Consider the following 18,209-nt stretch of genomic DNA (forward strand, 5'->3'; position numbering starts at 1 on the left):
TAACGCCCGATCCATCGCGTCAGCGGCGGCAGGCTGCGAGCGCACAGCTGTCAGAACCCTGCCTGACACACCAGAATAGCAGCGCACTCACCACATAGAAATACATAGCCAGCTGCGGCGCCTGCCAGCCACGAAAGAAAGCCTCCAAGAATACCCGGCGCGCACTCCGTGCGACCCCTACAATGTGTCCCGCAGACGCGACGGGACGCGTCGGACGGCACCGGGCATGTTCATTTACACTGTCAGCCGTGCACCGCGTACGCATGTGTCGACTCCCAGACTACATAGCATATCGCGCGAGCACCTGACGATCAAGATTTTGCATGGCGTACTGGCCTGCTGCGAGCACAACCCATTAGCGACGCTGCCAAACGACCATTCACAGACGAGCACTACTCACACCTGCACACCGGCACATGGGTGTCCCGACCCACGACGCGTCCTCACTATGAGGCTCGCCGTAATGCCGCGGCCGCCTTCGCCGCTTCAGCCGCTGCGCTGCACGCATGGCATGAGCGGCACTTCCGCTTGCGCTTGCGCTCGCTCGGCTTCGGGACCGACCAGTCGAATACCCAGTCGTACTCGATCCGGTGCTTCTCCGCGAGCCCGCGGAACAGCGCGCGCAGGCCATCGTAATCGGGCAGGTCGTCGAACTCGAGCCCGCGCACGTACTTGTGGAAGATGTCGAACTCGGCCGGCAGGCCGACGGTGAGGAACTCCTCCGTCTCGACCTTCTTGTCTCTAATCAGGTTCCACGTCGTCGTCGCGTCGGGGTCCTTGATCTTCCGCCACGGCAGAGTGCCGCGCATGAAGTAGATCAGCATGTATGCGAGGGCCTCGAGGTCGTCTCGGCGCGAGCATTCTACAAGCAGACCAATAAGCCACTGACGCCACCATGCGAGGCGGACTGACTCACCGACACCGAGGTGAGTGTTGATTGACGCGAACAGACAGGTGCCAACGCCGTGCTGATCCTCCTGCATGTAGGGGATATGCGCGCCGGTGCGGGAATCGCGGTACTTCTTGGCGAGGCCAAAGTCGATGATGTTTACGAGGTATGGTGAGTCTTTCTCGGATCTGGCCATGACGAAGTTACCGGGCTTCACATCACGGTGAACGAGATCACGCGAGTGGATGTACTCGACGCGCGATATCTGGATGGAAGGAGCACGACGTCAGCGTTGTTTCAATGCGCGAGGACACCTGACAATGGGGGAGGGAATCGTGATCAAATCCAGAGGGGGTTTTGTCCAGACGCAAGCCATCGCCGCCGAATAGGGCTGTTAAATTGTCTGACCAGAGCGCGTCATCGTCGCCCAAGCATGACGCGTCTGCAGAGCAGTGCAGACAATGACACAGAATTTTGGGGAGAGGCTAGATTTCGTTCTGACCTTTCGGGCGAACATTGTCCTGGCACGAGGCCAAAAGCTAAAGTAGCGGCCCTCCCCACATATAATCACAAGTCCTGGGGCCCAAACTTCGGTAGCCCCGCTGGACGCCCAGATCGGGCAGCGCCAAGTCTGGGGCACAAGCAATGACAGAGAAGAGATCAAGCATCTACGTCTGCAATTGCGGGTCATGTTCCAAGGCCGAACGAGCACAAGCGCAAACAGAAGCGGCGCTCGTTCTTATGTGCGCCGCCACACGCCGCCACCGCGCGCTTGACGCCACTGTGTCGCGCCTCGAGCAAGCGACGTCACAAGAGTCGCTCGTATCGGCATACAAAGAATGCACGCGCAGGGAAGGAGAAAGCACTCACAAGTTGGTCTGCAAGAAGCAATACAGTTTTGAGCGAGAAGTGTCGGTTACACATGCGGAAGAGCTCCTCGAGGGAGGCCCGAGCAGGTCGATGACCATGACGTTGAAGTCGCCGGCCTTTCCCGACCACATAATCCATGGTACACCCGGCGCGCCGGACAATGTTTTGTAGATCTTGGTTTCTTGTTTCAGTGGGCTTGACTTTGCAATGGCTGGCTCGAGCTTGATGGCGACTTCTTTCCCGGCCACAGTGTGCACGCCCTGGAAGACGGCACCTAGACACGGGCACAATCCGTAAGCTCACAATCCAGACCGCGAACCCAAGGGCGACGCGTACCGCAGCCACCGTTGGCAATCGCCTCTTCGACCTGTACTTGCCACCGAAGGCGAAATCCGTGTTTATGCGCGACATTGGAAGTCCGTGAATAGGAGAGAAACGTGAGGAGGCGTGTTCTAGCGTGGCTGATGGCGTAAAGCGGCGAGTGCGCGCGGATGCTGCGCGAGAGAGGCGTGGAGGACGTGCGGCCGCGTAGGGGGAATGATGTGGTTCGTGTTCAACCGTGGGGGGTCCCTCCTCGCGTGTCTTAGATAAGCCCGCTGCCGCCCACGGCCGTGGCCTTGTTCGGCGATCCCAGCCACATACTTACGTCATGTGCTCACACGGCCCAGAGCGGCCTCCTGATACCGCTCCCGCCTTCTGGCTCATCCTTGTCCTCCCCCGGGCTTCCCTACAACAGACTGCAACCATGTCTACGGTCGGTAAGTACGTACAAGGCAAATTAATCTTTGCGCGCAATGGTTCGTCTGGTTTATGTCTGGTTGGTGCAGCCTCGGCGGAACGACCCCGATTCGAGGACGCGCCACCAAACGTGCAGACTTGGCCATATTGTTGCAGCATTGAGGACAGTTGAGGAGAAGCGGCCAAATTATTACGGCAGATCAGGGGGCCTCGATACAGCCCCGACATTCAATATTAAAGGCTGGCGGAACGCCGTCGGTGCGTCAACTCTGTGGAGGATCTTCGGAAGGCAGCAAGGAGACAATGCTCATATGTGCGAGGAACGTGTGTTCATTAAAACATAGACCATACACAGTGAATATAACATAGCGGATTATAAGCATGTAGCAAGCAAGGAACGATCACCATGTTTGTCTAAATGGAGAAGAACATCACGAATCTCTCCTCAGCAGGATACAGGATCGCCGCAATGCGGCGGACGTGGTTCGTTACGTAGCGGTTGCCGCCTCTGAAACACAACACCGTTACAATACTGCGTAGTCAATCCATTCAGTCCACGTACTTGATTTAGACACGCCAAAGATCTCGCCGCCCGCCTTGCCACCGAACTCCGCCACAACAACAGGCGTAGTCTCGTCGAAGGCTGCGTCATATAGCGTGAATCGATGTCTGCAAGAAGAAACAACAACGCGCTTACTCGAAGGCGACAGCTTCACGCCTGGGACGCCAAAGAACGCGCGGAAGAACTCGGCGTCCATGGTGGTCTGCACCATCGTCCGCTGCGCTTCGTACTTCTCAATCCTACGCATCTCTTAGCGCGCCGCACATCATGGTCGAGAAAAGGCACGGACTTTAGGCCGCTCTGGATAGCATCCCCAAGCTCCTTCTTCGTCATCCCGCACTTGCCTGGCACCGAAGCGGTCTTCTTGGTCGAGGCGCGCGGCTTCTTGGCTGGAGGAGCAGCTGGAGGGCGCTGCCCTCCGCATCGCTATCCAAGGTACGCTTGAGAGTAGTCGATTTGGCCATGGCTGATATATGACAGAGGAGAGGAAAGGATGATGTGTGTGGAAACGGAGGGCGCGTCGCGACCACGCGTAGACAGCGTGACCACGTGATCGAGTATACGGTGGTTTCTTACACGGTTTCGTTCGCGTGACACAACTTGACCTAAACCTTCACTTGCATTCCAATGTGAAGCTACAATACCTGCTAACAGTGTTAGATTTGTTCGGCATCCCTGACATCGTGTTGTCAAGAATTCGCACTGACATCGCTTCGCATGCAGGCTCCGAAGTCAATGCAGCGCCACTACCCGTGCAGCTGGCCGCTGGCACCGTCAAGGTCGTAACACTCAATTAATAGGGACTCAATGATTAAAGCAAGAAGAAAATGCAACATATATGAACTAAAGAAGTACACTCGTGAGACGTCGCATCCGTGAAGGTCCGGTGAGGTGAGCAAATGATTGGCTTTGTATGCGAACTACGCGAAAGGCTTCAAATGCAAGTCAATACGATGTTCGCGTTCTCCAGAAGTCCGGAGAGCTCACTCACCAAGCGACGAAGCTAACCGCACTACCACAGGAGAATTTTCACAATCGGAAAGAGATTCTGTGCGCCTGTTGAAGGGAGCGGCTCCCACCACTGTATCTCTTCAGGCAGCAGAGGCATGGATCGAACACCTCTGCATACCGGACGTGACAGCTTCAACATCTGTTGATGGGCGTAAGCGTGAAACATTGCTGCGAACATCGAACACACCCGTGGATCGTGCTCCGTATCTCCGTCGACGAGCGGCCCCAGCAGGCAATAGCACAAAGAAGCATCTGTCTAGCCCAACTGTGCGCGGGATGATTTGCCAAGCCGGCCGTTCTTGCCTCCATCGATCGTTCTGCCCTGTGGTGAGTTTGCTTCCTGGTTTGGACGACTCGCACGTACCTTGACAACTTGCGTACTTTGTCACCCTCCAGCTGCATACTCATTGGTCCCGATGTCTTCTGGGCTCTCGTAGAACGAGGATCCCTGCGCCCACCCGTGAAAAGAGATAGAACCGACCCGAGAAAGAAAAAGACAAATCCATCGGCACCTCGACCGCACCGCTCCCTCGCGCCTCCTCAACCACAATCCATTCTCCCTCTCTCCCGCCTCAGAACTGTGCGCCCTCCACCTCGAGCTCTCGGAAGCTACGATCCATGTACGGGCTTGATACGCCATAGGCGGCTTCACTCCCCTTGCGACGCTTGTAGAGCGGAGACAGCCAATGACGACGCGGCTCCTCGCGCACACACCGGACATTCCGCGACTTGCCATCGAACGGTTCCTCGGAGGACAAGCAAGAACTGCACTCCGAGGAGAACGAGCTGGATGTTGAAACGCTGGAGTTTGACGTAGGAGAGGGGGAGTCGTCACTTGCGTTGTGTCCGTCGTTGCTGCACCACCATGCCTCGCGGACCCGGCATAAGGGGGCTTTGCGCGCCCTTATCACCATGGTCGTCTGCCGATAATCGTTGCTATCGCTTGTGGTGCTCTGGTCTTCGAGTGGAATGGTCGAGACGGACGCGCCGTCCTCCGATTCGGACATACCCGTGTCACCATCAGGACCGTGGTCGAGGACACGACCAGACGAGGAATGCCCTTTGCTGAGCCGAGCAGACATCCAAGAATCGATCGGTCTCTCCGTCACATGGAGCAAAGGGAAGGGCAACCGATATCCTCGACTTCTCGAGGTATTCTGTCCATGATTGTAGCCACGATGTGCTGCTTCCACTCGTGTTCAACCTGTAATGAAACGGCGGTCGTGCATGCGTGCAAGGAGGTTGCCGAGCGAACCAGCATCATTTCGAGCTTTACTTGCGCATTCCCTTCGCCAAGGCCATCATTGGCGGCGACGTTGGGTGTCCGGATTCCGTGCTTGTTGAGTTGTCGCACCAAGCACTCGAGGACTTGTATTCTGTCGCGGACGGCGGCCATCTCGACATCGACAAAGTTCCAGAGGTCGTCAACGAAGTCGTGGGACGGGAACGGGGTCATCTCGGAGTGAACGACGGTCTTCTCGAACGAGGACTTTGCGGGGGACCCACTTCGGGGCAAAATCAGGTGAGGATAGTCGCAAGAGAGAACAAGCGTGCGTACCTCGACTGACTGGAATCTGCAGGGATTACCAAGGTCTTCTCGAAGGTGCTGAAGATCGCCCAGCTTCAGTGTGAGCGCCGGACGGCAAAGCGAAGCACTCACATATCCGCGTTATCTGCCTTCATAAGGCTCTGTGGCACCTCCAGTTCACCAATCGTCGGTGCATCGACGATGATCTGCAAAGCAGGCTTGCCCAGCGGAAGCCCAATCATCTTCCTTGTGTCTACCGTGCTGGCGACATACTCTCGTTCCTTCGTCTGTTCTGTGCGATAGTCTCGGCATCGTTGACATCCTGTCATATCGTCAGAAACCATCTCGTGAACCTGGAGGCAGTACGCACATCTGGGCAACAAGCGATTCCATGGGCGGCGGGACGTACTCGCCCTTGACGACTGCATGGCACACGTCCCGCCCAAGCCAACAGTCTTCGGGCCCTCGACAATATGCACGTTCCTCTGAGGAGTAGACGGAGCCGGGCGAAGGCGGTATGCGCGTGAGGTGATGGACTTCATCGCTTGAAGGGTGTGCTATGAGCTAAAAGCCGGTAGTTCAGAGACAAGTTTGGCTGACATTTCCGACAAGCAGCCGGCGATGCGGAGCTTGTGTCCACTTGTTGCGGGTTCTCCAGAGTTTGGGACCCGTGTCGACTGCGCTCAGGGTTTCAACTCCCGGGCCACGATGCAGCAGCGGTATCGACGCGATTCCTGAACGATACCGGAAGTATTGAAAGAGCCCTGTCGTTGGAGTGCGATCTTCTGAACGCTCTCTTGGTCTTCCGCTCAGACGATTTGTCCTTGGCGACGTTGTGATGGGATGGATGAGAGCGGTCCGCGGTCTTCGGAGATTGGAAGAGTCTACGAAGATCTTTCATAATGGCGTGAGGTGTGGTGCGATGATATGTGTCTTCGTGCGTATGTCGGAAGGAAAAGGCAGAGGAGAAGTGAGGTTCCGATTGTATCTGACCGCCCTATCGAGGCTGACACTTGATTCCTTGAGGTGTCAGCCTGTTCAAGGACATTTCGTCGTACAGCCAGCCATTTCATTAGATTGTGACTGAGCTCTGACATGCCCTGTTCAACGATACGACTCACGAAAAAGATTCATTGGGCCTAAAGACAGCAAGGTTGATACTCAAGTTGGGTCACATGGTCAATGCACTGAACACAGTCCGAATGAGAAAGGTCGACAGTTCCCTCATTCGACACGAGTGTTATTCAATATGCTTCCGCGTGTTGTTACATGCACTCACTGCTTGATTCCAAAGAACGCCCACCACAGCCGACGGTCGCGCGACGCGCATGTCACGTGGGCGCGATGTACCGAGATGGCACTGGCAGTGGCAGCGTCGAGCGAGTCAGCGCGAGCTCTCCAGTCTGCGTCTCTGTTTCGTAAGTCCAGATTCCCGATTCATCAGCAGTGCAGTGCAGCGTCGATAACTTACTAGGCTACACTCCCGCGTCGTTCGAGCGCCGTTCGGTTATTATCGCCGGACTCCCCGGCATGCACTTCAAAGCATACATTTGCTGTCACCGCTCGGGCGGGCATCTACCGCCCTCGCCGCCATTTGCCTACTAGTTAGTCATACTACCGGAAGCATGACGCACTAGGCCTGCCAGAGTGCGGGCAGTACTTAAGCCCCTCGAGGTGAGGTATTCAGCATTGACCTGATCCCTTCTCTCACCCCCCGTGAACAAGTCAATATGTCCGTCGCAAAGAAGGTCGTCCCGTACGGTATGTTTGTATCCTCATGCTGCCGGATGTACCCACTAACGCCGTCATAATCTACGCAGTTCGCCTGGGCAAGTCTGGCCTGAAGGTATCCAAAATCATCCTCGGATGCATGTCGTACGGCACAAGGGCAGCATCCCGTGGGTTATTGACGACCAGGAAGAGGTCAACAACACATCAAACTTGCGTCAGTGGTAACACAATCCCATGAAGGCTTTTGCTGACATCTTTCACGGCAGATATGATCACGGAATCCAGACATTCGATACGGCCAATGGACGTCCTGACGAGGTTGCTCTTCACTGTACAGGCAATGAGGGTCGTCTCCTTTCAATGTGTACTCGAATGCCTTTCTGAGATCATGCTCGGCAAGGCGATCAAGACGCTGCAACTGCCCCGCGAGGAGCTCGTTATCCTGACAAAGATCGGGTCATCGAGACTCAGCTGGTCATTGGCGACGTGCTAACTGTACACAGGTCTATTTCCCGGTGGGCCCCAAGTACGACATGCCGCAGATCTACGGGCCAAACCCCGAGGAGTTCGGCATCATCAATCAGCTTGGTCTGAGCCGCTAGGTATGTGTGCATCTCTTCTCGGAGTTCCGAGGCGCATATGCTGACGCGAAGCAGCTTGTACCACATCTTCGACTCCGTGAAGAAGAGTTTTGAGCGCCTGCAAGTCGAGTACATCGATGTCCTCCAGTGTGAGTGCCATAGCAAATGACGCGTTCGTCATCTGGAGTTGATTAGGCCATCGGTTCGACTATGGTACCCCGATTGAGGAGACAGTTCGTGATTCTTCTGTGACGTACCGCGGAGATGAACTCACACAACGAATGGTGCAGATGCAAGCCCTGCACGACGTCGTGCAAGCGGGATACGTGCGCTACATCGGCATGGGCTCCTGCTACGCCTATCAATGTGCGCAGACCAACTCTCTCTAACCGCTCAAGCAACACTGACGAAATGAACGCGCTTGCAGTGCACGCGATGCAGAGTATGTATCAACCTGACTTCAAAACAAGACGCGCAAACGTGCTGACTTGCGTCGATCACCGACCACGCCATCCAGAACAAGCTCACGCCGTTCATCTCGATGCAGAACCATCACAGCCTGGTCTACCGCGAGGAGGAGCGCGACATGTTCCCCACCCTCAAGGTGCGATTCCGCTCCCTCTCTTTATGTTCCTTCGTCCTGATAGCCGCGTGTAGTTGTTCGGCGTAGGCGCGATCCCATGGACGCCTCTCGGCCATGGCGTCCTCACCCGCCCGGTATCTGCGCAGACGAATCGCGGGGAGACCGATGGGTGGGTGTCCTCCACTTTAATCTAGGCTGTCGCTGACTCGGGCTCGGGTCTGACTAGCTGGGCGGGTGCTATGAAGAATTTTGAGAGCACGTCTGACGTCGTCACCCGGTACGTTACATCCGCTGGGGTTGGAGTGCCTTTCATACTGACCATTCTCCTCGGACAGGGTCGGGGAGATCTCGAAGAAGAGGGGCGTGAGCATGGCGCAGGTCGCGCTCGCGTGGAGCATGTCCAAGGAGGGTGAGTGTCAGCCACGTTTACGAGAGTTCCCGTATTCAGCAGGGGATTCTATTATGTAGCTGTCACCGCGCCGATTGTAGGCACGACGAGCCTCAAGAACCTGGAGGACATCATTGGTAGGTGTCTTCTTTCGCTTCCGAAGCGCCATGGGCCGCCAGAGGGTTGTCTATCTGTATGCTGACAGTTGTGCTGATGGGTTTGTGTTGCTACAGGCGCGGTCAACGTCGAGCTGACCCCGGAGGAGATCAAGTCCCTCGAGGAGCCGTACAGGCCGCTCGAGGTCTTTGGGTTCGCTTGAGAACTTCGAGTTCGGGACGGGCAGCGCGCGGGTCTGGTTTGGTCGTTTCGATCTCGTGCTCCTGAGGATGGACGTCGGGGGCCGTACGTATCTGTAGTATGCAGGTGGTTCGCATGATTGTACTAGTAGAGTCATTGGACACCCAGCTCACTTTGATATATAAACACTTACTGACCGTCTGAACTTTTGAAACCAGTCGTTCAAATGATTCTGGCTCCCCGCCTTCTCCCCTCATTCCTCAATCGAGATCTACGACTGAGCTGAAAGTCCTCACGGATACGGTAGATGCTTATCACCTGTGACAGCGTTCTTACCGTGTCGCAGGTAGATCAATTCAGTCGAACTTGACCTAGTTTCCCGTGGGCAGAGTAGATAATTCCTTCAACCTCCCCTGGCTCCGGATATCCTTATCGATTGGCCGCGACTGAGCGTTCTGACCCTTTACTTCTCCAAGAAATAAAAGAAAATAATGCATAGGATCATGAGTGGATGTACATGTGTTCCCCGACAGCAGGAACATTTAGACCCCCAATGCGGCCACGGGGTCATTTATTACCTTGAGACCACACAACAAATGAGCAGAGTGGCTTAATGACGACGGTTATATATACTCACGGACACACGACGACAGTACGCACGAGCATGTCAATCCGCGCCGTCCCGAGGGTCCTCGTCTTGAGCCTCGGCCCGAGGGTGCACATCCTGTTCGGCTGCATTTTTCTGTTTAGCTTGCATGCTCCTGTCCATGTCCTGCATCCAGATGTCGCGCTCTTGGGTGTCATGCACAGTGCTATAAGGGACGCTCAGCAGTCCTTCGCAATTTGACCAAGACCATGGTGCTGCGTACCTCAATATGCCTCGTCCGTGCGAGTGTGGCATCCTTCGCCTAACGACCTCGTCCCACCGATAGAACCGCTCTCGGAGTCCTGAACCTATCCCAAAAAGCTCATCACCAGATTTCCAACTGTTGTTATCATGGTCAATGCCCAGACAGATACCGCGCGACACAGCAGTACTGGAGAAGCGCTTCTCCTGCAGTATACTGTCCAATCGTTCCAGGACATCATCCTGCTCCATTCTTGTCAGCATTCCGTCCAAGTCGTCGACCATGTGGTCATCCCGAAGCAGCAACATAACACACATAGCCTGGAAGTGTTTTGAGGTGACGCGGGACAGGATATGTGGGATCCAGGGCCATACAGCGAAGGGGTGGTACAGCCATATCTCCAACCTCCACAAGTGGTCGTGGTGCGAAAGGTTGTAATGTCGTTCTGTAGGTACTAAACAATCAGCCAATTGACCGAAGAGACAACTGAGAAGACTTTCCGACCACGGCTTCGATTGTACCATCACGAACACGAGAATGGGGATCAAAAGAGAGCACAACCCTTTCTGCAGATGTGGAAATCGCATCCAGCAAATCCTGGCTTCTGCTGACTGCCAAGGATGGATCCAACTCCCCAACCACCCCAATATCGATAACGCGCGCTCGAGAAGCCCGGCTGATTTGCACGAAGAGGTCCTCGACTGCTGGTGCAACCCATCGCACATCGAGATTCTTCAGATTTGCACAGTTGAGTGTGAGAGAAGCCGGGGAGACTTGCTGTTCCTGCAAGCAATCAACATTGCAGCACCATAAGGCGGTAAGCCCCGGGAGTGCTGACACGAGGCGGGACAGCTGGGTAACGCTCGACAAGGTGACATTGCGAATGAACAGAGTCTCAATGGAGCTGAACGCAGCCAGGTAGTCGATGTCCTCTGTTCGGACCGAGCCGATGGTCCACTCAGCATCTGCAATGACGATACTCGACAACTTCGGAGTCTTGCCCGCGAGCATGGCGGCAAACGTTCCCAGGTGTGGAATTGCTTCACGTTCCCCAGGAGAGGCACCTGATATGACGACCTGTTGAACGACCTCACGGAGGCGTGGTTTTGCGCGGAGTGTCCTGGAGAGCGAGAGGACACCCTTCCGGTCTCGGAGACGAATGCGTTGATGCAGATGGTACCACGTCAGGAAGTACCAGTCTTGGCATACGAGCGCGCAGGATGTGAGAGTGGACAGATGTGGCTCGTCGGTGAGTACACTGTAATTGATATCCCATCCCGTGGCTATGTGGTCAATGATCCGTTCACAGACCTCCACAGGAAACCGTGGGGTCGGATGTCCGTGAGATGAGCACTCGGACGTTGCGGCTGCACTGTGTCACTTGTGCGTAAGCTATGTCACCCGCGTCCGGCCAGTGATACTTACATCGGCTCGTCTCCGTCCGTTCCGCAGGACGCAGGATACGCTACGGCGATTCGAGAGAGCTGCCGCACTGATGGAAGTGGCAAGGAGTCGTGCACGTGTGGTGCGACGGCCAAGTCAATCTTCAACGTTGAAGACACGTTACTACTGACATTGTCTCAGATCACGGCTCTCCAGAAGCAAGCATAATGTAATAACACACTACCTGATCTCCAAGGTTGTAAGCTGGCTACCAGACAAGCCAAAAAGGGTCATCCTGGTCGTCGGTTGGCGAGTCGCTTACGACCGTCTAGGCTGCGAGTAAAGCACGACGTTAGTAAGGATATTCGTTGGGGAAAGTGGAGTCGTACCTCACGAGGCCTTTCAATGACTCTTGGCGCGCGCAGCTGGACGAAGGGGGGGAACGCAGGGACAGCGAAGGCAGTGATAGGTGATGTATATATGCATCGATGCAACATAGCGCTAGCTCACCGGCGCGTATAGGAGCGTCGAACACACACGATGTCGGAAAGTTCTTTGCTTTTAGTGGACACCGTAAGGTCAACGGTTTTTGCAAGCAATGCCAGAATGCTCCGCTATGACCGGAATAATGTGCAAAACGGTACTCGCATTACTCACATGCAGTCCGCGGCGATGCACGGAAATCGCATAAGTCGAGAGGACTGCTCTCCCTGGATGTAGTGCGCCTGAGTTCAATCAATACTTATCGATACTTAAAGTGGACCACACAGACGTGCGATTGAGGCTGCGCAGACTACACCGAGGAAGGGAACAGGCGGACCAGGGTCGCATCCGAGTCCGTACCAGCAAGGAATATAATTCATCGCATCTCTACACAGCATGCGTCGCACCTGTTCATTCGGCCACCTACACATCAAGAGATGAGCACTGTGCGGTCGCGAGTCCGACGCGACACTCCCTGCATGACGAGGAACGTGCGGTTCTTCATATACATACCTGGCCGATGCCCATCCTCGCCATACCCTGTTATGTTTCCTAGAGCGCCGACATAGCGTAGAGTACGCGACCACCCAACTTGACACTGACGTTATCATGTCTTCGGCGTAACCGCTGTACACGCTCCGCGCAGGGCCAGCCGGTGTCAATGAGAGAGGTGGGCTCGGACGTCGATGCCTGCTGTCTGAACCCGTCTCCGCGCGCGCGATGCTGTGCAAATAAGCAAGCTCAAGAGCGTGCTTCGGCCTGTCTGTCATCGCAGTCAACTAGTCGCCGTCGTGTTCATAGATGCGTCTACTCCCCTCCAGTCGTGACCCTCTACGTTCGAATGAGACAGAATGAAGCGCGTTACCCAACTCTAAGCCCGAGTACACCGCCTGCACCCGCACGCTATTCGCCGCGCCCTCGCTCTCGCTCCCAGATCGAGCGTGATGCGGACGTTCATTAGGGATCCCAACGCGAAATGCAAAGTGAAGGTCAGTGTTGGCTGGACATACGTTCCAAGGGTGGACGAGATGTAGTGCCATGAACGCGGAGGATAGCCGCGTAGCGTAGCATCTACATCCAGCGAAGACGACCTGAACGAAACCTAGACGACCGAATTAAGTATATCTCGAGTGGCACCGGACGACATATCAGCAATACGCTCACCCGTACATGGACTAACGCCTCAAAAGTCAAGTAGATGAGGTAGATGAAGGACTGTATCTGTCATGCGCATATATGTTAAATGGGTCTGTCAGGCATGTATGCTCGGATGTGGCATACCTCAATCTACCGGGTTATAAGTTCGCTGAAAACAAGCGCGACCGCATTCAGTTTTCATTCATGATTCCGACGCGAGTCGCAGCTTCAACATTGCCATATACTGCGCGGCTGCAGTGTAAGTAAGGGCATGTAACTTAAGGAGTACCTTGCCAAAAGGCCCAAAGACCAAGTCAGCACCAAGTCAGCACCACGGATCAAATCTTGGCGGTAGGCGATGACTTCAGTAGTATCGTTGCTGTGAGCCTCTTCAGTTCAACTACGATGACCTTTGTCGAGGCTGGAGGTAATGTCAATTGAGGGGGTCGGGAAGTTTTTGATAGAGCAAACGAAATCCCCTCGTAGAAGCATACGAGAACGACGCAGTAGGCTACAAGTTGTCCTCCGGCCCATCCTCGATCATCCGCGCGTAGTCTTCGTAGCTCGCGAATGTTGGTAGGCGCAGCTTCTTTTTCCTGCCCTTCTTACTGTCTTCCTCTGTCCTCTTTCGTTTCTTGGCCGACTGGTCCGCGTCTATACCGCCCCATTCTTCCTCCTCCTGGTCAGACGCGTCCGAGCCATCGTACTCAACGAGACCCATGTCGGCGTCAAGCGGGATTAGATCCTCCGCATCGGACGCCTCCACGAGCGAAAACGCGTCCTCGTCGGCGGCAGAGTCGTCGTCACGGTCCTCGAGGTCCTGCTCGCCCTCGTCTGAAGAGGCGCCCGAGTCGCCTAGCGCGGCATCGGCGGTGTTGCCATCGAGACCTTCGCCATCGGCGGCGCTGTCGTCATCGTCGTCCAGGCCCGATGGGATCTCGTCTTCGTCGTCGTCGCTGTCATCGATGAGGTCATCGTCCTGCAGCTCTGCCGGCAGGGAAGCCTTCATCGCCTGTGCCCCGGAATGCAGCGTCAGCGTGTCCAGAACAAGGTGACGCATCAGAGCACACCACCCACCTTCCAGATCTCCGCTTCGCCCTTATCGCTCTCCGCCTCATGTTCGTCCTCGCCCTCGGGCGACTCCTCGGGCTCGGACACAATATCCTCCTCCTCGTTCTCCTCGTCCTCGTCTGTATCGAACGCGTCGCCGCGCGCTCTTCTCCTTGACACCTTCGTCGCCTTCTCTTCTTCTCTTTGTTTCTTTTGTGTAAAATATTTGTGAAAGAAAATCTATTCGAATGCATGTCAGTCCGACGCTTGACAGTGCAGAGAACCGTGCATACCTGGTCCGCTGGGACGTCTTCAACTTTCTTCCGCCACCAACCCTCTTCGTTCACCACCATCCCGCCCTCGTCCACAACCTCACCTTTAGTCATCTTCACTCCTGTCCCATCCGCGGCGCTGGCCGCGGGTTGCATAGCGCTCGGGCCTTTTGTCCGTGGCTGTTTGGGGTTCTTGTATACGAATCGGTCCAAGAAGTGGCTCAGTGTATTTAGGGCGAGGTCGGGGGCAGCGGTCAATGGCGCGGAGGTGAAAAGTTGTCGGGCGTGGAGAGAGATGGTCGGATGGTAGTGATGCAGTAGAGGAAGCTACGAGTCGTCCGAGTCAGCATACACATCGCCGACGACAGACAGAACACTTACCAGTTCATACATCGGCGATGCACTAGCATGCGCAAACTGCGGGTCCCGTTTTCTCGGGTCGTACTCGCTCTCCTCCCCAGCCTGAGCAGGGGCCTTCCCCTTCCCCTTCGTGTCATCCAACAGCTCTTTGAGCGCAGGTGTCGTCTGGAAGAGTTCGCCCAATAGGTACAGCCCCCCAGCGACGAACTCCGCTCCACCACCGCCACCGATCCCAGCGACCAGCACCTGCACGAACCGGCGCACGAACGCCTTCGCCCGCTCGATGTTCTTGTCCGCCTTGAGCGCCTTGAACAGGAGGTTGAGATACATCGCCTGCTTGTTGGACTCTCCGAGACGCGAGTCCACGAGCGAAGCGTAAAGGGTGCGGTAGAAGCGGTCCTGAAGCGCGGTGGCGAAGGCAGAGGCAGTCGATGAGGATGGGTGGGAGGCGAGCGACGCGGTGATCTGGAAGATGAGCAGCAGCGCTTGCAGCGAGATGTTGAATGTCGATGTATGCGTGATGAGGAACAGCGTGTCGATGTGCTTCTGGAACCTAGGGTCCAGCGGATGGTCAGTAAAATGTTCGCTTGGTACATGCTAAGACAGGTAATTGAGGGTACTCACACGTCGTCCCCCGCGACGTCTACTTTCGCGAACGGCAGCGCGCGGTTGACACCGGTCAACACGGCACTGAGCAGCCTCGACGTCGCGTCTTCCACCTCTGCGAACCCCGCCGCGCCGCGCACCTCCTTCTCCTTTCCCTTCCCCTTGTCCGGCCTCTTCCCAGCCTCCTTGCCGCCTTTCTCACCCTTCCCTCCTCCGACATCGCCTCCCTCGTCGTCACCCTCCCTCTCCTTGCCCTTCTCCCGGCCCGCCCCCAAAATCTCCTCGAACATCTCAAAGTACACGCCCAGCAACGTCCGCGCCACCGCCCTGTCCGCCTCCGTCGGCGTGAGCACGGCCTGGTTGAGGGTCACAGCGGCGTAGTACCACGCGTGCGAGTTCCAGCGCTCCAGCCGCTCCTTCGCGCTCTCCCTTCCCTTCCCCTGCTCCTTCTTCCCAGGCGCGGACTTGCCCGTCTTGGCCGTCGTCTCCTCCTCGTCGCCGAAGCGTATATGCGTGCGCTTCTCCTCGTGCGCCGCCGCCGACGCGTTCGCCGCGGCTGCCGACGACGCGAGCGGCCGGAAGACGAGCGCCTTCACCTCGCGCACGACGACCGCCTTCATGGCGGGGTGCGCCTGGAGGACCTGCAGCAGGTGGTAGCTCGCGCGCGAGCAGATCGCCTTCTCCGTGTCGCCGAGCTTGTTGGCGAGCAGCCGGAGGAGGTTCTGCTCCTGCTCGGGCTGCTCCTTGAGGAGCGCGGTGAGGAACGCGAGCGACTGCGTGCGCACGTACGCGAGCGGGTCGAGCGAGTACGTCTCGAGCACCTGCAGCACGGAGAAGAAGTACTTCTTGAGCCAGTCTTCGAAGTGCCAGAGCACGAGGTGCGCGTCGGTCGCGGAGGGGTGCAGGAGCGGCTGGTCGCGGAAGTACCTGGCGTGGATATGGATCAGTACCGTTGTGGAGTGTACAGAGGAAGGATACGCACTTGAGCTTCCGCCCGGGTCCGCCGCCGCCGACCCACCAATCCACCACGCACCGCACCGCCTTCAGACCCTCCTCGCGCCCCTTGCCCTTCCCGCGCTCCATCATGCTCTTCAGACCCTCCAGCGCCTTCACGTTGTGCACCGGGCTTCCCTGCACCATCAGCGTCAGAGCGCTCAACCTATCACTCAGCGTCCCGCTCTTCAAAATCGTCTGCATGAAGCTCGCATCGCCGCTCGAGAGCGAAGACGACGCGTAGAGCTCTGCGTCGGCCTGCAGCGCCTTCTGTGCACGCGCGCTGAGCGAGGCGAGCTGCTGGGCCGTGGGCTGCGCTAGTGAAGTGCTGGGAGGAAGAGCTGGCACAGACGTGTACCATTGCGGGTTGGGATCGACGGTGAACTTGCCGCGCTTGGACGAGGCTGTCGCACTGGTACAGGGATGGTCGGCGCAGGTTTGGTCTCCTCCGTTTGCGAAGTGGACGCGACGTTAGTGGGGCCCTTCTGCTTCTTGTGGTGCGGGACCTTCGCGTCTGTCCGCGGTCGAGCCGTCTCGGACACATTCTTTTGTCGCGAATCCTTCGTAGGCGTGTCCTTCGTCTTAGACTTCTTCTTGGCCGATGGTTCTGCAACGCCAGCGCCGCTGGGTGACTTCAGTTCCGAGAGGAAGGACGAGACGTCCTTAACGAGCGCAGGCTACAGAAGTAGCGGATGCGCTGTCGTTAGTTCATCCGTGAACTCAATGCCGAATGACAACATACATCTTCTGCCTGATAATCCGTCACGAGCTCAACTCCGGTGTCCTCCTTCGCTTTTCCTTACCCTTCCCATCCTTCGGTCGTCTCTCCTTTGCCGCGGCGACCTGCGTGTCGTCATACGAGAGAGACCCAGACTTCATGGTCGCATGCTTGTCTTTACGCATCCGGGCCATCTCTGATAATGACTGTCCCTGAAAACGCCTCTTGTCCTAGTGCTGTCGCCTTCGAAGTCCTGCAGTTCGAGTTAAATATATCGCCGCGGATCTTGAGGTTTTCCAGCCAAAGTTTTCGGACACACTTATGACCAGAATTTACTCTATACAACCCTTTCGTTGTCTCCGTGAAGTGAGAGAGCGGCGACCGCGTCGGGTGTCTGGTACGTTTGGAACAGAGGGCGCGGTGGCTGCAGCGAAAGTGCTTCGGCTTGCCGCAAATTTGGCCGAGAGCACGCCGAGTCCAAGTCCTCGATCGTCGATCTGGGAGCCACGTGGCTACCAACGCCACCGCTGCTTCCGCTGGCAGTTCTCGTTCGTCTCGTTCGCTGCAAGTACTACTCACCGTCTCAAAGGTATATTGCTGCTCTCTGAATCGTAGCCATGGCCTTCATTATATTATTGTGCGGTATCATGTCGGAATGAAAGGTCGGCGCATTGCCTCAGCTTGCACGAGTGAGTCCCATGTCAATTGCCAGGGATGACTTCAAGTTGAAGGCTCTACCAGTGATTTGCGGCTGAATTACTTATATCTTTGCCGGTCATTGAGGCGTATATGGCCGCTTGTCCACCCAATTGCAAGTGAGGTCACGCCTATCGGCGCTCACGCTGTCACTAGCTGGCGAGAGTGCTCTCGCCCATTCTCGAGTTGATCCAAGTACGTGCAGAATGAAGTAACTTAGATTAATTGTTCTCATCTTACAGTTACGCATCTGTTGCCGTGCCGCAAGTCAGCCTTGCTACTGGACCATTGTCCTCAATCGGCCCGGACAATTTGTTTTGTCGCCTGCGATGAGTACGTTGGGGCACCCGCTGACTCGAGCCCATCATTGTCGATCAATCGTGTCAACTCAATAAACCGCGGTACTTGGCTCATTTACTCCTACCGGTTTAGCCTGGATATATGTACGTGTGTCGTCTCTAGATGCAGACTGCGATTTGTGTTGA

General features: G+C 56.2%; 7 protein-coding genes across 7 annotated transcripts; 1 reads left to right on the forward strand and 6 right to left on the reverse strand.

Moving 5' to 3' along the window:
- Positions 1-242: 242 nt before the first annotated feature.
- On the reverse strand, positions 243-2,170 carry B0H18DRAFT_1087307 (kinase-like protein; the record flags this gene model as incomplete). Its single annotated transcript, XM_048032153.1, has 7 exons — positions 243-280; positions 401-402; positions 562-862; positions 917-1,154; positions 1,760-1,825; positions 1,855-2,019; positions 2,096-2,170. 7 exons carry the CDS (start codon positions 2,168-2,170, stop codon positions 243-245), a joined length of 885 nt encoding a protein of 294 aa, XP_047887754.1.
- A 741-nt stretch (positions 2,171-2,911) lies between these two features.
- B0H18DRAFT_884747 (uncharacterized protein) lies at positions 2,912-3,455 on the reverse strand (the record flags this gene model as incomplete). Its single annotated transcript, XM_048041040.1, has 4 exons — positions 2,912-3,005; positions 3,056-3,140; positions 3,195-3,298; positions 3,349-3,455. Coding segments are annotated over 4 exons (390 nt in total), but the record flags the coding sequence as incomplete, so codon positions are not given.
- Positions 3,456-4,240: 785 nt separating this feature from the next.
- B0H18DRAFT_1038119 (uncharacterized protein) lies at positions 4,241-5,274 on the reverse strand (the record flags this gene model as incomplete). Its single annotated transcript, XM_048030426.1, has 3 exons — positions 4,241-4,393; positions 4,593-5,227; positions 5,248-5,274. Coding segments are annotated over 2 exons (612 nt in total), but the record flags the coding sequence as incomplete, so codon positions are not given.
- A 2,054-nt stretch (positions 5,275-7,328) lies between these two features.
- B0H18DRAFT_1096714 (NADP-dependent oxidoreductase domain-containing protein) lies at positions 7,329-9,200 on the forward strand (the record flags this gene model as incomplete). Its single annotated transcript, XM_048032463.1, has 13 exons — positions 7,329-7,359; positions 7,419-7,521; positions 7,596-7,647; positions 7,715-7,785; positions 7,986-8,059; positions 8,106-8,143; positions 8,201-8,236; positions 8,428-8,514; positions 8,568-8,662; positions 8,720-8,770; positions 8,829-8,902; positions 8,962-9,018; positions 9,115-9,200. The coding sequence occupies 13 exons, from the start codon at positions 7,329-7,331 to the stop codon at positions 9,198-9,200; spliced, it is 855 nt and encodes a 284-aa protein (XP_047887757.1).
- Positions 9,201-9,657: 457 nt separating this feature from the next.
- Positions 9,658-10,605, reverse strand: B0H18DRAFT_64372 (uncharacterized protein). Its single transcript, XM_048038922.1, has 3 exons — positions 10,048-10,605; positions 9,816-9,990; positions 9,658-9,756 (listed from the first exon to the last, which is right to left on the reverse strand). The coding sequence occupies exons 1-2, from the start codon at positions 10,548-10,550 to the stop codon at positions 9,846-9,848; spliced, it is 648 nt and encodes a 215-aa protein (XP_047887758.1). The 5' UTR covers positions 10,551-10,605; the 3' UTR covers positions 9,658-9,756; positions 9,816-9,845.
- A 225-nt stretch (positions 10,606-10,830) lies between these two features.
- Positions 10,831-11,355, reverse strand: B0H18DRAFT_846002 (uncharacterized protein; the record flags this gene model as incomplete). The annotated part of the gene is made up of 1 exon (XM_048039554.1): positions 10,831-11,355. A coding segment is annotated over one exon (525 nt), but the record flags the coding sequence as incomplete, so codon positions are not given.
- Positions 11,356-13,540: 2,185 nt separating this feature from the next.
- On the reverse strand, positions 13,541-17,222 carry B0H18DRAFT_1124162 (CBF/Mak21 family-domain-containing protein; the record flags this gene model as incomplete). Its single annotated transcript, XM_048034805.1, has 9 exons — positions 13,541-14,041; positions 14,107-14,319; positions 14,373-14,678; positions 14,733-15,264; positions 15,336-16,244; positions 16,300-16,722; positions 16,776-16,987; positions 17,053-17,084; positions 17,114-17,222. 9 exons carry the CDS (start codon positions 17,220-17,222, stop codon positions 13,541-13,543), a joined length of 3,237 nt encoding a protein of 1,078 aa, XP_047887760.1.
- Between the last annotated feature and the right edge of the window lie 987 nt (positions 17,223-18,209).

The sequence above is a fragment of the Fomitopsis serialis genome (assembly GCF_022376445.1).
Source record: "Fomitopsis serialis strain Sig1Antser10 chromosome Unknown B0H18scaffold_116, whole genome shotgun sequence".
In the NCBI taxonomy this organism is placed as follows: Eukaryota; Fungi; Basidiomycota; class Agaricomycetes; order Polyporales; family Fomitopsidaceae; genus Fomitopsis; species Fomitopsis serialis.

What these genes read in the sequence shown, in the direction of transcription:
- B0H18DRAFT_64372 (XM_048038922.1), bottom strand. Translation starts at nt 10,550, where the DNA reads ATGGTACAATCGAAGCCGTGGTCGGAAAGTCTTCTCAGTTGTCTCTTC. An exon ending in CACGGACGAGGCATATTGAG is followed by an intron (nt 9,991 to 10,047) that starts GTACGCAGCACC and finishes CGTCCCTTATAG; the next exon opens with CACTGTGCATGACACCCAAG.